The following is a 19,624-nucleotide window of genomic DNA, read 5'->3' as shown; positions in this document are numbered from 1 at the left end:
ATAAACAGATCTAAGTACTCTCTATTAGTGTCACAACAAAATCTCAGGACTGTTTTTATTGAAATAAAGGTGAAACATTGGCTATAACTACATTTTCTTAATATACACTTACACTGTGAAACAACAAAAAGGCTTTATATATTTTCATTAAGTTCATTATTTTGAAAGGAACTTTTTGAATTATTTTTTCCTAAATGTTATCACCCCTTCCAACTCTCAAAAAAGCAGAACTAAGTTCCTCCACTAGAGATGTAAAATTTCCCTTCTGTGAATGTTTCCATTACTCCCATTTCCTCTGCCCCTCGTCAGCAAACTCATTCACATGGTCATGGACTACCCATCCTCCTGAGATGACCTAGTCCAACCGCCTAATCTTAGACGAAGAAAGGCAAAGCCAAAGGAACACCATGATCGGGCTACTGGGCTCTTCCCTCCGGACCCGAGAGAAGCTAAGGTTGTTCACCTCGACCCCAAGACTCCCCTCTGTGACAGTAACCTCTCCCATCCAATAATAACAAAGTCTATGCCCCAAACACAATATTCTATACCTACTGTCATACTTATATCTTCAACCTGATGAATTTAAGTAGTTCTATTTAAGACTAAGCAGTTGAATTCAATTTTCTAAAAAAAAGATATTAAATAACTATAACATACAAAGCATGGTAATGATGAAATAAAAGACTGTCAAAAAGCATAGAATTATAAGGTAAAGTCAAAAATATATTTTCATTTTAGTTCTACCTCTTATGATATAGGCAAGGTTACATAAACATATGTAACTACAGAAAAGTAATTTTGATAGAAGACTTCATAATAATCACAACCTACATATGACATGTATTTAACACGAGGAATAAATTTCTTAAGAGGTAAAATTAATCAACTGATTCTAATCTGAAGAAAGAGCGTACATATGGAGGGATCTTGAGCTCTCCCTGCTTCTCTTATTTCTAATCCATGTTGAACATTGCTATGTTTCAGAGGCAGAGCTCTGAGGGGTGGATAACCCGATTATCATTCTCAATCTGTTTCTCCCTTTGTTGGAAAAGCGTGATATTCACTGGCCTAGTCTCCTGTGCAGCAGGGATGGCTGTGTGACTCAGTTTGGTCAATAAGACATAGCGGAAGGAAGCATGCTGGGGCACCTCTGGGAAAGCTTTTAATTCTTTATAAAAGGGACAGTGGAAAAGGTGGCACTGTCCATCTCCTCTTGTTTCTGATTATAATGCAGATGTAATGCCCAAGGTTGCAGCTGTCATCTTTCTATTAAAAGGCAGCAACAAGAGGGCTGAGAGCCAATTTGCCAGCGATGGTGAAATAGAAAGATAAAAAGGACTTGAGTCCATGCTGGCCTCATTAATCCGCTGGAACAATTAAGATCTCCTTCCTCTTCACTTGTTAAAAATTTTTTCAAAAACCTTTTTGTTTAAGTCACCATTAGGTATTCTGTTACCTATACAGCTAAAAGTATTCTTGAGAAATAAATTTTAATCTCCTCCCAAAGCCAGTCTAAACTCCTTAGCCTAACCATTCAAAGTAACCTGGATCCAGCCCAACCTTTCAGTGTACCTGTCCTTTCTTGTGTGTTCCTAACAATTTCCCACCTCTGGATCTCCCTAGTACAACCACCCCTGTCCCCGCCACATACGCCATAAAATGTACAGAAGTGACCTCTTTTTCCTCATCACCTTGCCATTACCTTCACGAGTCTTAGTTTATCTCTCTACTCCCACACTGTAGAAGTGCCTGGAACATAGTGAGCTCTCAAAACAAAGACTGAGGAAATTAATAAATAAATGCACGAGTGAGCTGTATCTCTCTAAATTAGTATTTAAATACATTAGGGGATTTTAGAAAATATTGGGTTGGCCAAAAAGTTCGTTCCGGTTTTTCTGTAAGATGTTAAGGAAACATGTAACATCTTATGGAAAAACCCGAATGAACTTTTTGGCCAACCCAATACTACGGTGAACATTTCTTTACTACTTCCTGCAGTTTGGGATTCACTCAGATGACAAAACTAGCCCTTGGACAAGGGATGATTTTGTACATGGTGTGGGGTAAATTGTTCCTATGGGGTCAAAATGCAGAACACACACTAGCACGTTTCAACCAAAACATGGGTTGAAGGTGAGATCTGTCTGGGCGTCTATGTGGGACGGCAGAGTGTGGCAGGAAGAGGACACGGAACTTTCATGGTATTTATACCTCAGGAGGCTGCTGATGGGATTTAATGCTAATTCGTTTCAGGTGCTCAGGACAGTGCTAAGCATCTAATCCTTATTTGATAAATGCTATTCGTTTTATTAGTAACACAGAAATGGATGCCAGAGATGGGATTAACTGGCCAAGTCAAGTGGGGTATGGAGCAGTGAAAATCACTCACCAGGAATTTCCTCTCTGGGAAACTGGTGATCCCCTGCCCTGGTTCCACCAGCACCTGATTAAAGCAACCATTGTCTATCCTAACTGTCAGCTCCAGCCACGTGCCTGCTGAGGTCAGACTTGAGGGCTCAGCAGAAAATGTCAGGGTGTAAGGTATGTTATCCCTATGGCCATTAGCTAAATCCTCATGAAAGAGATAAGCTTTACCCTAAGACAGTCTGGCTAAAAAGAGGGAAGAAAACAGTTTTCCCTAAAGGCTCTTTCCGCAGCAGGTCAGCAATCCGAGGGCTGAGAGTCAGAAAATCATGGCGCTTGCAGGGTTAGAAAAGTTGTTTATTAGCTAGCGAAGAAGGAAGATGAAAGTATAGCAGGAGATGAAAGAGGGACACAGGAGAACCTTGAAAATCAGTCCTTTCCCAATCACTTCCTGCTGTACTCAGCCCAAGATGACAGCTACCCCTATTGCAAATGAGACTTCCACTGGAATGCAACCTGGGGACAAGAAACCTTTCAAAATTTTTCTTGTTCTCCCAGGGCAAGGCATTCCCAATTTGCTGAAGAGAGGCTTGTAAAGATTTTAAAACACTTACAGAAGGCTTACCACAGAAGTAAATTAGTCCAGGCCTCACCGTTAATAAACTGTGGGGCCAAGATTCAAGTCCAGGCAGACTGGCTTTAGAGTTCATGCCCTTAACCCACTTTGCTATCCTGGCTCTCAGTTCAGGATGCACAGTTCAGCCTCCTCCTTGTATGGAAGAGAAAAACACAGCCCCCAAAGTGGACCACGTAAGCAGTTAGCAGCAGATCTAGGACAAGAACCCAAGGGGTGTGTGTGGGCACAGGGGAAAAGGGACTGTGGAGGAAAAGAGGAAATGTTGCCCCAAAGCCAACAAAACGCTCCAAAATTTCATACGCTTACATAAGATTGAAAAGTTCAAATGTAAAAAAGTGCTAATAATTGGAAATACTATTTTAAATATATAAGCAATTCACCTTTATTAAATGTCAAGTATAATGTGTTTATCCACTGACACAAAAAACCTGGGATTTTTTTTTTTTTTTTTACAATCACTAAACAGGTTTGGTAAGAGATACTAAGCTGACCTTTCTCCTGACTCTAAAGTATAAGCAATAATGACACGCTTTATAGTGTTTGCAATCCCTGTAGACGCAAAGTGCTCTTTAATTATCAGCTCTCTCTTCCTGCAAAGGTTAGGTGGAAATATATTAGCACTTACCCAAAAAAAACAAGAACAATAAAAAAATGAGTAAGGTATTACATATTAGAATAGACAAACACAAAGGAAACCAATAAAAAATAAATTAGATTAGCGTGAATACCTAGATAGCCTCTCACCTCTCACAATAAAAGTCTGAAGTGGGATCCCCACATATCAAATAAAGGCCTTAGAGAGAGCAGAGTGAATTCATGCTGTTATGAGAGACATTTAAGCCTGGAATTAAAGTGAAATCTAACGCTGCTTTCCTCTGTGCTTCACTTAGTCTTAGAAGAAATTGCTCTAAACTGAAAAAGAAGACATTCTTTCGTACATTTTAAGCAGTAAAATTGCTAAAGTGTTGTTCTAAGAGACTAAATGAAAATTTCCTAAACAGGCCTAAAGCTAAAAGCCTCTCTCATGGGAAACAGGATTAGAATAATTACAACTGCCCATGAGCAGTGCCCATTCAACTTTTCTGACGTTAATACGTTTTACACACGTAGAAGTGAAACCTAAGTTTTAAGAAAAAATACTTACCCTTAGCACAGGCAATGAATGCAATCTGATACTTTTTCTACTCTTTAATTTAAAAAATAAATTCTAATTGATTAGTAACTGTATGGGTGACTCCACCTATCAGTGGTCCTGTAACGGACCACAGTTTGAAAAACAATGGTTTATACTGCAGTCCCAGAAAGACCTGCAGGGATATCCCCCAGAAGACAATTTAATACAATAACGAACATGAAACGCTTACAAGTTTCTGTGAGAAATCTACCCAGAAACCTGTTTGTGATTTCAATGTTGCTAATAAAGAGAGAAGGGTGGGCGTATTGAACCTGCCTCTGATGAGGTGACAGGATTACGAGAGGATGCTGCCGCCACGCACTATTTCTGCCACAGGTGGGACGATAAAAGGGGTCAGACGCACACCTCTCCGTGTCGAACCAGCTTCCCGGGCGTGTCCATAAAGTCTGCCTGTGACTGCAGGCAAATCCCTCTGTGCTCTCCCAGAGCAAAACGGGAGTCCAGGGCAGCTCAGACAGGTGGGCGGATGAGGCCGGCACTGTCCCAGACAAGAGTCCAGGCTGCAGAGGTCCACGCCTCCAGCAGTGTCCTCACGTTTCCAGCCATGGCTTATCATCGGTAGAAAAAAGTGAGCTTTGAAAAGCAGGCTGAAGTGTTTTAAGAAAGACACAAGACTTACCTTAAAAAATTTTTTTTTTCTCAAGCAAAAGAAACATCACCCCCTAGGTCCCTCCAGGACAAAATCTTAAAGCGACTCCAATACACAGAATAAGGGTGATGTTGCACCTGGGGAGGAGTGCTGCCGAGGGTGCCCCCCCACGCCTCCACCTCCCTCCTCACCTCCAGCCCTTGGCTCCTCCACAGAACCCTAGAACTCCCCAGAAAAGCAGCAACACAATAATAGCTACGCATGTTTAATGATCCTGACCAAAGGCAACGAGCTGTTTCATTGTCTCAGATGTCTGCTGGCTCCCTAGCTCTCTAAATCTCACCCTAATACAGAACTTTCCAAAGCTTCAGCACACGATGATGCGCCACTAAGAACCTACCGAAAGCAACATCTCTCAAACCGGGCATCCTTCCTTTTCACTGTACCACACCTCTTGTTGTTATAATACATTGAGAAAGCAAACCAACTAAACTCTTCTGATACCAACTCCAATAGTAAAGTATGATTCTAGAGAAGTGACTGGAACATTACAAGTTTTACGTTACTATAAAAGTATGAAAACTTGCTTCAGTATAGCTAAAGCTGAATTATTTCTTAATTCTGTCCTTCCTGCTCAGAGTCGTCAACTCTATCAATGCAGACAGAAAGAGCAGCCTTGATTTCGTATCTGACTGGTCTTGATGGCCTGGGACACAATCAACAGAGCACGCGATGTGCAAAGATTTAATGCTGCTATTACTATGTTTATCCTATGCTGAGATGTTTTCTGTGATGAAGGTGAAACAAATTGTCTTTTTTCTTTGAAGAAACTGTTTTTAAAAATGAGGGCTTTCTGAGAAACTGAAACCTTAAAAAAAAGGGTGCAATTAAATAATTTATATTACGCTGAATAGGAAAAAAAACTGCTTCTAGGAAAACAAAACTGAAGAGAACTAAAGGAATAAGTAGAGAGCAATTCCTTGAAAAAGTTATTTGGGTGGGACACAAATGGGAATACGGTAAGTTTAATAAGTAGCAAAGTTACAAATCATTGGCTCTTACACTAAAAATACACTTTTTAAGACTCTTCCTGAATGGGAATTCCTACTCCCCCAATATATTTAATTATTTATGATCACGTTATTTCCAATATTTTAAAAACGCAACTCAAGCTGTTCACAATTTTTTTAATAGAATTAACATATTGACATAATTTTCAAAACGACGAGTTTAAAAAAAAAGTACCTTTTCCAATTCTCTTGGTATTCGCATACAAGTGTATACTCTTTCTCTTCTTTCTGTATACTTGGCCTCATTATGTTCAAGGAAGTACCCTCTGGTTAGTTCAGCACTGAGGAACCTCAACAATGAAAGCTCTACAGGAAAAAAAAAAAAGACAAAACAAAAAGAACAGTATTTATCAAGGAACTTCCATGCTAGCTGGTGCTACAGGTAATGTATATGTAAAACAACAAGAGAATAAAACAAAGTAATCTACATTTCTGTGCCCAGAACTGAACTGCACATAAACCACCAGCAAAGACTGTTGAGAAAATTGCTGTTCTGTGTGATATAAACTGAAAAAGTCACAGGAATATAAAAGGGACGATTACTATGAGCCAGAAAAGTTAGAAAAGCGTTTTGTGAGAGTCTAGTCCTGGGTGTTACAGGTGATACAGGACCTGGACTGATGGAGAGATGAAGGCAGGTAAAAAGAGTAGATACCAAGTATATACAAAATGGAGATACACACACACACACACACACACACACAATCAAAAGGGAGCCAAGTCACCTAACAGGCATTGCTTCAGCCCAAGAACTATCCTGGGTGAGGTACACAGACACCAGTGCAAATTCTTCCTTCTTCAGCCTCAGAGATCCTGCAAGTATCTAAATAATGCCATTTCCCCAGGTGAAGGCTTCCCAGCATGATGGTAATTATAATAAGTCATAGAAAACAGAACCTCAATCCGATCTGAAAGACCTCCCCCTTTCCTTGGATTTGTCCACTTGTTTCCTCGGTTCCTCTGAGGCAAATTCACCCACAGTCATCTCATCTCAGCTGAGGAAAGCAAGGCCAAAGGAGGTGGAATACTTTCCACTTGGCTGTAGCTGGAAGACTTGAGATGAGAAGTAAGGCTGTTAATGCCTGATCCCAATTTTTCCACTGTGTGACACTCCTCTGACAGCCCACCACCTCGGTGACCTCTCAGTCCCCAACTTCACAGACATCCCTACTTCTACTCTCTAGGAGGCCATCCTCTCTTCCAGAACTCAGCATACCAAAGGTTTCAAATTGTCCTCTTTGCTCTGAGCTGGCCTCGTGGTCCTTTTACCAAATACAGTATTGGTGTTCCCTCCAAAAAATGACAAAGAGGGGAGGTTGATTTCATTTACGAGTTATCGACCCTCATAGTTAGTCTTATGTGATGCTAGGATTTAAAGGTTGCAGGGATGGGGAACAGTGTATAGTCCAAAATACCCTTGAAAAGCCCTTAGGAAGACTCAGAAGTGGACTTATTATCTCCCAGTGGGCCTAAAAACAGCTTACTTCCTCCAACACTGGGACAGATCACTAGTTCTTTGAGCGTCAGGTGAAGTGGCTTGCTTATATATAGAAGTTATAGCTTCCCCCAAAAAACTACACACATTTTTTTAAAATACAAGATTCATAATCCATTTGGAGAGTCAGTGATACCACGAAAGCTGTCTGAAACAGGAGACTGAAACAGATGGAGAGAAAACCCGACTTCCACCTACTGCAGCCCAGCGCAGGGGCAGGCCAAATCATCCAGTGCACCACGAGCATGGTACTCTCAGTACATTTATGGTTGAAGCCATGTACACATGATGTAAACTTCACGGTATACATTAATAGATGTTCAGACTAAAATGCCTTAGTATAGGGACTTCCCTGGTGGCGCAGTGGTTAAGAATCCGCCTGCCAATGCAGGGGACACAGGTTTGAGCCCTGGTCTGGGAAGACACCACATGCTGTGGAGCAACTAAGCCCGTGCGCCACAACTACTGAGCTCACGTGCCGCAACTACTGAAGCCCACGCGCCTAGAGCCCGTGCTCTGCAACAAGAGAGGCCACCGCACCGCAACGAAGAGTAGCCCCCGCTCGCCGCAACTTGAGGAAGCCCGCGTGCAGCAACGAAGGCCCAACGCAGCCAAAAATAAATAAATAAATAAATAAATATTTTTTAAAAAAGCAAATTAAATTAAAAGGTTGAGACAGCTGTATGTATGGTGAGGCCACTCAAGGTGGCTGTTCTCTTGCTCTCTGTACTTCCCCTGCCCAGCCAGTGCCTGCTTCACCTACATCTTAGGCACACGCGTGATCTTCCTATATACTTGCCTCAGGCCCCAGCTAGTGACTGTTCTTATGAAAGGGGTGGTGAGGGGTGTGCCCCTCTGCTGGTTTCCCTGGTAACTAAGGAGGCCACCTGAGGTCAATTCCCCTGTAACTGGTAGTCTCCCCTTCCCCCTGGGAGAGAAGACTGCCGCCAGGTCCTGCCTGCTGTCAGCCACACACGGTGGGGTGTCGCTCCAGGACCGTGCTTCACATGTGTAAGATCCCCCGTCCATTAAACTACTGATGTCTCTGTCGCTGAGTCCGGGCTCTTTCTTCAGTCTTGAAGCTGGGCAAGCACAGGGTTTGTAGGCCTGCAGGGTGCAGCCCAACACTGTACCCTTGTTTACTTAGAAAATTATCCTCTATAACGGTGCCTTCCCTGGTGCCCACGAGATGACCGAGCTTCCACCATAATAAGGGTTTTGTTATGATGCACAAAGAGAGCACAGGATTAGCAATTAGAAGAAGGAAGTTCTGGCACCAGCTCTGTCACTCATTAGTGCTGTGACCCCGCTCGACTCATAGATCTCAATATCACAGGAGAGGAAACCAAGGCTTGGAGCAGTTTTACAACACCTGTTACCTGCTTGCCACCCACAAAGGATGTTCGAGGGACTGAAGAGAGGATTTGAATGAAAGGATATGAAAACTGCAAAGCATGACACAATACTTGAACTACTGACTAGTAATTTCACACGATCTATAGTATTAACCAATTCTAGTTTGGTGGTTACCTAATGTTTATTGCTATTTCTGCAATCCTGTTTCCATGGATAAAAGGTAACACATCAAGTAAGCATATTTAACAAACTATATAACTTAAGTAACTAATTTTCCTTAAGTTATAAAATATAAACCTATGAAAGTGTTTTAACTATATTGTAAATATGAATAAGTGTCGTGTCAGGATTTTACCTCTAGAAATGCAAGAATTTTAGTTATAAACACCAATTTTGATTTCCCATAGAAAATTTAAAAGTAAACACTTAAAAATCAAATGATTAAACATGTTTTGAGTAGACACCTCTCATAACTGTGAGACAGGTTTTATAATTATGCCCAATTTATAGATGACGAAACCAAGGCACAGAGAAGTTAAGGAGGTCTCCAAGGTCACAGAGCAAGCCAAATGGTAGAGCCAGCATTCAAATCAAGCAGTCTATCCTAAAGTGTGTGCTTTTTGGCACTAGATTATTCTATCACTGTCTCAAGTGCTTTTGTAAACAGGCCATTGTGTTCTGCAAAACTGGGTCTCCCCCCACCCCCCATCTCTGTGCTCCTGTAGCATCCTGGGTTTACTTCTATGAAGGTACACTGTTTACTAATCAGCTCCCTTACCAGCCCATGAGCTTTCTGAAAGCAAGCACCATGTATCCAGATCTTCTTCATGTCCAGCCCGCAGTGAGCTCTGAGTGTAAGGGTAGCGTTTGCCTACAATTAACACCACACTAATGGGCTGGGGAATGGTTTTAGAAGAAACATTAAAGCAATACTAACAAAAAAACCCAAGCTTCATGGGGTGAAATATTTTGAAACCTTTCTTACCACCTCCTCCTCCCTGACTCCTGGAGAACTGGCCCTACTTAAGGGATTAGGATCCTCCCGCTAGATGGCCTGAGGTAGTTTACAAAGGTCCTGCTCACACTACTTCATGAAATTCTCACAATTCTGAGAGCTAAAGGAACAGTTAACAGCATTCACATTTTGCAAATGAAGAATCTGAGGCTCACAGAGGTTAGGAGACTTGTCCAAAGTCACTGAAAAGCTAAGGGGCAAGTTGGGAACAGAACCTGGATCTCTGAACTCCAAGCCCAGCGTGCTCTCTCCCCTGGACCATAATTATCACCCATCTATCTGACAATCGTACTAGAGAAGATGACCTAGCCCTGACCTGGCTTCAGCCTGTCAGAGGAGTTGTCTGATTCACACTGAGGGACAAGATTCTGTTGCCCGGTGGCCTGAGCTCCTAAGGTACAGGGTAGTCTTGCCGCTCTGCCTGGTCTCCCCACCTCCAGTCTTTTCCTGGCCATGGATGTATTCTGCAGGATGCTACTCCATCTTCTGTTCCAAGTATAGCTGTGTTTCAGTGTTTTCGTTCGTTGCTGCCGTTGTTTTAAACACTGTTCTCTAGCATTCTACAGACTTACCTGAACTCACCTGTCCCGTGATATTGGGTAGAGTGCCTGGCTACTTATTTAGGAAGGCTACTACTGCTCTTTGACCTGTGGGCGCCACTCTTCAAGGATTCTGCTAGCCAAGTGAACCTTAACTTTTTCCATACCGTGGTGATATTTCATTCCTTCTTAGCAAGAGTCACTTGCATTTGTTATGCCAAACATCATCTGTCTTTATAGTTTAAGTGCAAATTATTTTCCAAAATAAAATAATCCAATTGTTTATTTTCTGAATACTGTTTGAACTCTTCTGATGTCAACCAACTTTAGTTCATTTATCCAGATCTCACCAAGAAGAAATATTCAGTAAAAGTCTTTTAAAAATAGAAGTATTTTACTATTTATCAACAATTATAATAGAAACGAGCTTCTACATTTAAACAAGTTAGTCTTGTCAATTATGAATATTTAACACTAGGAAAATAATATCAATCATAAATCTGGATCAATTCTTCCAGATTATTTTTAATCAATATTCATCTACCACAGAATTGCCTTGTGATCCAGTATCTTAAATTGAGAAAAAGTACAGTATAAATGGTTTCTTCCTCATCCCTAAACGAAGAAATATTATGTTTAATTATCTTCTGAGAGAGCTTGTTTTAGAAATAAAAACCCAGTATAAAAAAGTATTAATTTGAAGTAATGAGTAATCATAAATATATTTACATGTTCAGTAATATGTCTAAATATACCTTTCTTAAAATAGCATTGACCATCAAAAAAACTGTAAAGTAATATTGGTTAACTGCTAGGAAAATACTATGAAACATGCAAATCTCCAGTCTTAAATAATGCAAAAATTTAATAGGCTTTACTAAAGTTACACTAAAATATTAGTTACAAGTTTATTACACAAATACAAAGGCACACCCTTGTACAAGGCCAACTAGGAATCAATGACAGCAATTCTGCTTTCCTAAGTCAAATACAGTAAAGGTACCAGTCGAACTTTTAAGGTCCTCAAACTGTTTATAAATAATCTCATTTAGGGAAGTAAAGAATAGGTAGAATATTCATAAATTTATAGATGGAAAACAGATACAAAAAGAGTAGTGACTTTTTCCAAGGTCATAAGGTTACAAAGTAAGGACTAAAAACGGGAACAAAATATCATTAACCTGACAGTCAATGATACAGTCTTTCCAAAGACCTCTTTTATGCAAGCATTCCCCAAAGTGGGCTGCAAATGAGCTGCTAGGACTGAATTTTGGAGGGTAAACTAGGTGGAAGGTAAACATCTTAAAAAGGTCAAGATACTGAACCAGTCAAAGATCAAAATAAATAACTTTTCATTGCTTGTTTACTTTACAAGTAGTTGTTAAGTAAAGCAAGTGAGACTTTTAAAACGAGAGCAATCGTCTGTCAGAAGAGAAGAAGCTAATTTTACTTTATCTGTATCTGGGTTGTGTTCACTCCAAGTAATTTCTCAGGCAGTTTTACAATTATTCTTATTTTCCTTTATAAATGAGAAACTGATTTACTCTAGAGCATAATTTTCAGAATCACGGCCTTTAATCATCCATCAGGATAAGTTTGGGGCCATAAGGATAACTATGTAACATATTACAGAGGATCAGGACTGGTTAAATGAGAATGTATTTTAATATTCAAAATGTTAAATTTTCAAATACACAATGGGACATAGTGAATATGAACAGTTAAAACCTTTGTCCCACTCAAAATCTTTTGTGGGAGCTGCTAAAAAGGAGATCAGTTGGCTTTTCTGAGTCTTAGTCTTTCTTCCTGCCTCTGTTCATTCTCTTATGGAGATAAAGCAAGAGGTTTAAAATGTAAAGAGAAGAGAAGCACAAGGGATGGATACCAAGTTTAAGCTCCAGAGTGACGAGTCACCACCTAAAAAGGAACAAAATGGGCCCATGGCACTGCTATAGTCAAAAACCATACTTGTTCACCCATACCTTACGTCAAGTTCTTTTGTTTTACAAGCAATACCTATCCCTATGCATACTCCAATACCTGCATTATATAGGTATTGTTTCATCCTCACCAGTAGGTGTTGCATTTATTTTACACCAAGTCTTCTACTGTTAAGTCTCCAGTCACTAGAGCCAACTTAGATACTTCAGATACTAAACTATTTAGTAGTGGAGTTATGAAACAGAGCCAAATGGATTAGGCAAGCATAGAGTCTACAAAGCAATTGAACAACTGAACCAAGCCAAGAACAGATTGCCTAATTCTTAGTCCAAAGTTGACTTGCTGGACCTAGATTCCTAAATGGGAATATGGCTATACAGAAACTCTCCCACTTAGAACTTCTACAGACCTGTGAAGTGGGGCACAAGCATGGAAACATAGTAATATGTACTTTTTTTTTTTTTTGGCCGTGCCATGCAGCTTGCAGGATCTTAGTTCCCTGACCAGGGATCGAACCTGTGCAGAGAAAGCAAAAGCATGGAGTCCTAACCACTGGACCACCAGGGAAGTCCCAGTAATATGTACTTATCTGGTCTTATATCAAAAAGGACAATAGAAATTGGTCATATTTTTAAGAAGAGGAAAAAAAGAAGACAGAAGAGATGAATCTGCGGTTCTTGATGACTACTATACCCAGAGTTCAAGACAGGTGACCACATAAGGCAACGGTGGAATACACAGTGACCATCATGAGTGACAGAATGAAACCAGGAATGATGAGTGGGATATCCATTCCTATCTATGTTAAGGTTTGAGTACTAGAACCTGAGAAAAGTCTCAGCCCACTGCCAGGCTACGCATAAGTCAGAGGGAGTTCAGTGAACAAAGTGATTAGAAGAGTTTGAAAAGAGAAACAAAAAGAAAGCTTACCCTTGACGTAGCTGTATATATACAAACTAATATACATAAATATTCTACAAACATATGAATGAACACAGACAGGTATAAAATAAAAACAGGAACCTCAAACATTACATTTTGAATTATTTTACTTGGATTCAGAGGGTTTGGATAATCACCTAATCTGTATATTCATTTACGGGACCCTAGATGGTTAGGGCAGGCCAACAAACATCTAATTTATAAGAGTCCTAAATTCCTTGGGAGAAATGATGAAGGGGACTTTGGAACTAACTGATGGTTCACGCCACCAAGACACTAAAATTATGACTTTCAAAAGGAAAGACAAAGGTTGCCCTAAATTGGCAGGGGACGGGGTGGAAGACTAGAGTATCAGAGGCAGCACCAGAATATAAAAAATGGACATGGAACACCTTAAGAGCAAGCACCTAGGCTTGGAAGAGATTTGATTCAGGAAGAAATACTTCTCACATGACACTAGGTGGTGCCACTCCAAGGCCCTCTGGCCCAGGGCAGCCCCTAGGTAAGAGTTTTCTAAATTCCAGACAGGAGAGGAAGGAAAGGATGCTCAGCCGTGGAAGGGAGCAATGCTGCAGGGTTAGGGTGAACGCAGAAGCCACTCAGCAGCCCAGGGCATTTCAGAATGACTGAGAGAATTCTAATCTCCAGTGAGGATGCCCTGACTAGCGCGGCATCAGAGTTGGAGAGTGGGCACTGGCAACGGCAAGAGCTGTGTAACTAGCGGAGAAGAGACAGACACCCGGGGGAAAGGACAAAGGGCCCATGTGCAGGCCCAGACACAACAACGCTGGCTGGTGACTCCAGCTGAAATACTCCTGGGATTCTCACCTAAGTCCTCATCCCCAAGAGCCGCCACGGTCATCTCTCCTCAACATAACGGACAGCATTGGGGAAACAATGACTACCCCAAAGACTAAAGCCGGAAGTGTGTGACTGATAACGACTTCCTGCAACTCTGGGTTAAAAGCCCAGCTTCAAACATGTTAAGTAAACCACGCTCCGTAACCCATGATGATGAAGAATGCACAGGCGGCGTGAAGTCTATGGAAGTCCACAGTACCAGGTATCCAGACCCATGACCAGTAGGGCCACGGAAGGGGTGTTAAGGGTTACTCCAGGAGCCCAACATCTGTGATCATCAAAAGGCACCTGACAAGTTCATTTTTTGTGCATGCAAACAATAACAAAGGCTTTTATAATGTTGGCTTTCCTAAAACTCATACATATTTCAAAGAAATTAGAGTGAAACCTGGCTACATTTTTTTCTGTTTGCACCAGAGTGCTTTTAATTTTCAAGTCCAAGTAAGTAAACAGACAGCTGAGAGATTTAATACTTTGTCTTATTTAGATCTGACCAATTTAGAAAGTAAATACTCTCCCAAGCAAGTGTTTAACTGACAACTTAGAGTTGAGAATTTCTAAGTGGTTCATTGAAAAAGACAAAACAAGGCACAGTCTGTACTTAATTTTTCAAAGATAAAGACCTCTTCAAAGTCTAACCTACGTCTACTTCTGATAATTAGCAAATCAATCAGGATCTTACCTGATCAGCCTTAAGTTAGCATTTAAGTACTCCCACATCTTCAATACCCAAGTGCAATCAATGATGCAGTAAGCCCTAGTACTTAAACACTTATTTGCATGAACTGCAGGAAATAACGGCTAATGCAGCTCCTATGGTGTACCAGAAGCAATTTTTTAGTTGGAAGAAATTAATGTAGTTATGGGTCTGTTCCTGCTCAAAACTTAGAATTATTTAAGAATTAAAATGCTGTTATCACCCTATATTCAATGAAACATACATCTCAGTCTTCCCCTTTTTTAAGCTTAATACACGACTGCAATATGAATACAAATGCAACTTTTAAAAACAAGAATAAAGTCCTATCGCTTAAAGAAACAACATTGTAACAATATGCTTAAAACCGGTCATTGAAAGTAGGATCCACAAGTGCATCTCACGCAGCCTTTTTCTTTTTTTTTTTTCAAAGTGGCTTAAGTTTCGGTTTAGGAAAAGTTCACAGGTAACATTTGCAGGAGTGCTAAATATTTATGTCCTGGGCAAAACGACTGAACTTTACGGTCATTATTACCACCTTGTTATCTGCAGCAGAAGAACACAAATTCAGAGGGCAAGTTAACAGGTTTCGATGACTCAAATTCGCTTAAAACACAGAACAAAAGTCACCTTGGCACACAGATAATGAAATCAGTCTTGCGTTTCTCAGTTTTGGGCTCCCTGAGACGTGGGGAGATGCTCGCCAACGTTATCGAGGCGGGAGGATACCAGGCGTTCTGTTTTGTTTTTAAAGACCTTTCAAAAGCAGGAAAGTGAGCGGGGACGAACTCCCCGGGCCGCAGCCCTCTCTCTCGGACGCACCTGGCCGGGCGTTTGCCGCCGGGGCCTCGGCGCTGCGCGCGGACCCGCCCGAGGAGCTGTCAGCGGCCGCGGAGCCTCGGGAGCTGCGGCGGCTCCGCGCACCCACACCCCGGCGGCCCCGGAGGCAGCGGCAGCCGCGGAGCTCGCAGCCGGCAGTCCCACGGCGCCCCCCGCCGCCCTCCGCTCCCTCGCCGCGGCCTAGCGCCGCCCGCCCGCCCTTCTCACCTGCGCGGCTGCGGCGCCGCTGCCGCCGGCGGTCGCTCTCGTAGAAGCCCAGTGTCTCCGTGTGCTGAGGCGCCGGCGGGGGCCCGTGACCGCCGCCGCCCGCCTGCTCCGCCTCTCCGCGGCCTTCCCTCTCCGGGATGTCGGCGCCGCCACCACCGCCTTCTCTCTGGGCGGTCGCGTCGCCGACGCCCGCCATGTTCCGAGCACAACAAACCTTCCCCACCGCCTCTCTCCAGCCTCCCGCCCGGCCTCCGTCTCCGGCCGGCCCCCTCCCCGCCTCGCCCCGCCCCTCGGTGGAGCCCGGGCCGCCGCCGCCACCACCATCCGCGGCCCGCCGGCTGGCGCGCGCCATTAGCGTCAGCTGTGCGTGAGAGACCGCCGCCGTGACGGCCGCCGCCATCTTCTTCCTGCCGTCGCCGTAGCGCGCGCTGGCTTCCCGCGCCGTGCCGGGCTCGGCCGTCCTGGACCCCGCGCCGGGCTCCATGCCGCCGGGTCGCGCGGCCGGGGAGAGCGAGCGCCTCCGGGGCTCGGGTCGGGGCCCCGGCGGGAGCGGGGCGAGAGCGGAGGCGGCGGCGGCCGGAGGGTCGGCCGAGGCGCCCCGGGGCGGCGGCCGCTGCGCCTGCTGCCCGCCGTCTGCGAGGTGGCCGGCCGCTTGCCCGGGGCCCGTTTTGCAGGCTCGGTGCCCGGAGTGCGCCGGCGCCGCCCGCCCGGTCTTGGCACAGCTCGCGTGGCCGCGGCGCTGAGGGGCCGGCTCCAGATCCCCGACCCCCGCGAGGCCCGGCCCCATAGGTCCGCTATTTGGGCTCCATCTCCTCTGCATAGTTATGATCACTTGTCACATTCCCTGGCCTCTAGGTTTTTGTTGACAGCTTCCAAAGCACTTGGGCAAGGAGGAGCCCGGAGATGCTACCCAACAGGTGGGGGCGCGGAGGAGAAGCGATGGTCTCAGGGACTCAGCCCGAGGAGCAGGGTGCTTTATACGTTTTCCGCGCCCGCGGACAAACTAGATTGTCTTTCGGCATTAGGGTTCGAATACAGCTCTTGGCCGCCGTGGTGCCCTTGCTCCATCACCTGGGCGACCTCTTTACTTGGGGTGACTGTCCTTTGCAGCTCAGGCGTGTGACTCCGCACCGAGGGCGGTGCCGAGACCGCCGCCGCCGCAGGGCTCCTGGAAGTGAAGATGCCCGGGGCTCGGGGAAGGGGCCGGGCACTCCATTTAGGGGAACCGTGGCAGGTCGATTTCTCTTCTGCCAACTTCACTTGTACCTCTGGTACCCTTTTGATTAGAAAACGGAAAACTGTAATTCTTCACTTAGCATTAAGCTGTCTGGAAATTACCCTAGACCTAAACTTGAGAGCCAGATATAAACGGGTGTGAATAGAGCAAAGTCGACCTCGTGTTGATTCATCAAAGACCTTGAGTGTTCTGTTGTCACTAGTGAGTACCTACCTGGTTGCAAACTCAGAGTGGGCTGTTTTGGGCACCGTGCTGAGGGCAGCCGCCTAACAGTCTTAACAGCAGGGTAAGAGACTGGGGCGAGGGACCAAGATGGACCAAAAAGGCCCCGTAGCTGGGAACTGACCCTCGGCCGCCAGAGAAAGGAGGAACTGATGCCTTTGGAACATCCTTATTCCCCTTCATAAAACGGAACAGTTCAGAGGATGACATTTCTAAACATTCCTGTGACCATGAAATTCTCTGTTTTGGTTATGTTTGGTCAAAACTGAGTCTTAATGAATCAATCAAAAACAAGTGCTCTGGTCAAATCTTCAGAATCATTTTGAAAATCAAAAGGTACTGAAAATTGTATGGCCTCTAAGATTCCTCTACAGCTCAAATTCTATTATTCTCTGATCTTTTATAGTGTAAAACCATCCCATTCTATTATTTACTGATTGTGAAAAAGGAAGTAGGCTTTTATTGCTTGTTTATGTCAGTTCCCAAGTGCTGTCTCACCACATTTATTGGCTTATGGCCCCTGCTTTTAACTCAACAGGAGCTGGAAGGGAAGGAATCTAAAATTCTGTTTCCTAAGGCAGCCAGTTGTAGGAATGGATTTCTCTCATTTTCTGTAATAGCCTGAGGAAGAACATGGTGTTCCAAAGGCTGTCTCTGTCCTTTAAAATAGTCAGCAAAGAGAGGGAGGGAGCAATGTGTCCAGGCCAGGTCTGAAGGTGTTATAGCAGAGGAGCAAAGCAGAAATGGGAAAGCTGAAGCTCTTGTAGCTTTTCATCAATTGGGTCTTTTCACTGGAGCTGCATTATTTTATCTGATGTTTTGTGAAACTGCACAATTTCAAACACATAATGAAGTCGAGTATACTAAAAAGCATTTTTGAAATGAACATTAATATAAATAATTTTTCAATTAACACTATTCTTTCCTTGTCTAGGTATTGATAATTAGATAATCAAATATCTTATTGTATATGAAAAATTTTTCTCTGACTTAATTCAACCCATTGGCAAATTTTCAGAATCCAGGAAAAGGGTATTATCAAATATGTATTCTAAATCATCAAAACTTAAGTTACACATAATCTTAAGAAATAGTTTCAAAGTATAGAAAACCAACAGTTCTCTGAGAACAATAAATAGAACTTAAAATATGATAATGTTCTTTATATCAGTTGTAGAACAAAAGACATAAGCTTAGATTTATAATGCCACCGTTAGGAATGCATTATATCAAAAACATGATAACCCTCGCCATTAAAGAGACATCAAATAACATTCTGAGTTAAATTATAAGTTGAAAGCAGGATTTGGATGACCATGAGCTACAGGAATTGAACTTAAAACATTAATTCAGCAAACAGTAGGATGGTGTGCTGTTAACATGTCACTATATTAGTTGCTAGTGAAAGAAATAATTCATTGGTGGGTAATAGTTTCCGTAGAGGAAAGTGATGAGCAAGAATGAGAAGCGGAGAAGGGTCTTACATGTAAACAGTACTGAAGGAAAAAAATGCAATGAGTGAAGAAACTTCTTAAATAATAAGGGGCTTATATATTCAAATTATATTTTAATATATATGCATAATAACTATGATTATATAAATTCAATTGAGTTTGTAAAATTGCTACACATATTCTTAATTGTATTTTTTAAATTTTTTAATTTAATTTTATTTATTTTTTTATACAGCAGGTTCTTATTAGTTATCCATTTTATACATATTAGTGTATATATGTCAATCCCAATTAACTGTATTCTTTACCTAATGGTGGTAATATCTACCATGTAGCTATTGTATTTTGAAAATAGCAAAACACAAAATGTTGTTTTTAAAAAGAATGAAAATTGGGTGAGTAGTGTACACAATTAAAACAATAAATCGCCTATTTTAGTAAAGATTTAATGATTGTGATTTTGTGACTAAACAAAATACATTGAGCACATTGTGTATGAACCATGGATTCAAGCTCCAGAAAATTATCTTATGAAACCTATAAACTCTGGTTCTCAGTATCTTTCGCTGGTAAATGGGGCAATACCTATGCTACAGTAGGAGCTGAAAAAAATAAGATTTCCCTTTTTCTTCCTCCTCAGTGCTAACTTCGAATGCTTCCTTTTGTTTAGACTGAGTAGGTTTTACTTTTCAACTACAAAGCAATTTATCTCTTGATAACATTTCTGGTATATTTCCCCTAAAATATGTTTGGAATTAGTTTCATATACTTTTCCTGAGTAACGGGAACATCAGGCACTTTGATGACTTGAAGGGGCCCTGAATCAAGAGAAGGCCTGGACCCTCTGGCTCTCCAGTCAAAGAGTCTTTTGATCTAAGGTGACACATGTGACCTCTCTATGCTTCATTTTCTCCACTGTAGAGTATTACACCAGATTACCCTGATGGCCTCTTCTAAAATTTT

General features: G+C 42.5%; 1 protein-coding gene across 1 annotated transcript in view; it reads right to left on the bottom strand.

Annotated features, from left to right (window-relative positions):
- TAPT1 (transmembrane anterior posterior transformation 1) overlaps window positions 1-16,025 on the bottom strand; it is a 60,193-nt gene extending 44,168 nt beyond the window's left edge. The window contains exons 1-2 of the mRNA XM_036852588.1: window positions 15,749-16,025; window positions 6,031-6,161 (exon numbers count right to left, since the gene is read on the bottom strand). Coding sequence (XP_036708483.1) covers window positions 6,031-6,161; window positions 15,749-15,944 — 327 coding nt within the window. The 5' untranslated portion in view covers window positions 15,945-16,025. The remainder of the gene's footprint in view (window positions 1-6,030; window positions 6,162-15,748) is intronic.
- Between the last annotated feature and the right edge of the window lie 3,599 nt (window positions 16,026-19,624).

Source organism: Balaenoptera musculus, chromosome 5 (assembly GCF_009873245.2).
Source record: "Balaenoptera musculus isolate JJ_BM4_2016_0621 chromosome 5, mBalMus1.pri.v3, whole genome shotgun sequence".
In the NCBI taxonomy this organism is placed as follows: Eukaryota; Metazoa; Chordata; class Mammalia; order Artiodactyla; family Balaenopteridae; genus Balaenoptera; species Balaenoptera musculus.
The sequence above is the reverse complement of the archived record's forward strand: the minus strand, read 5'-3'. Positions and strand labels throughout refer to the sequence as shown.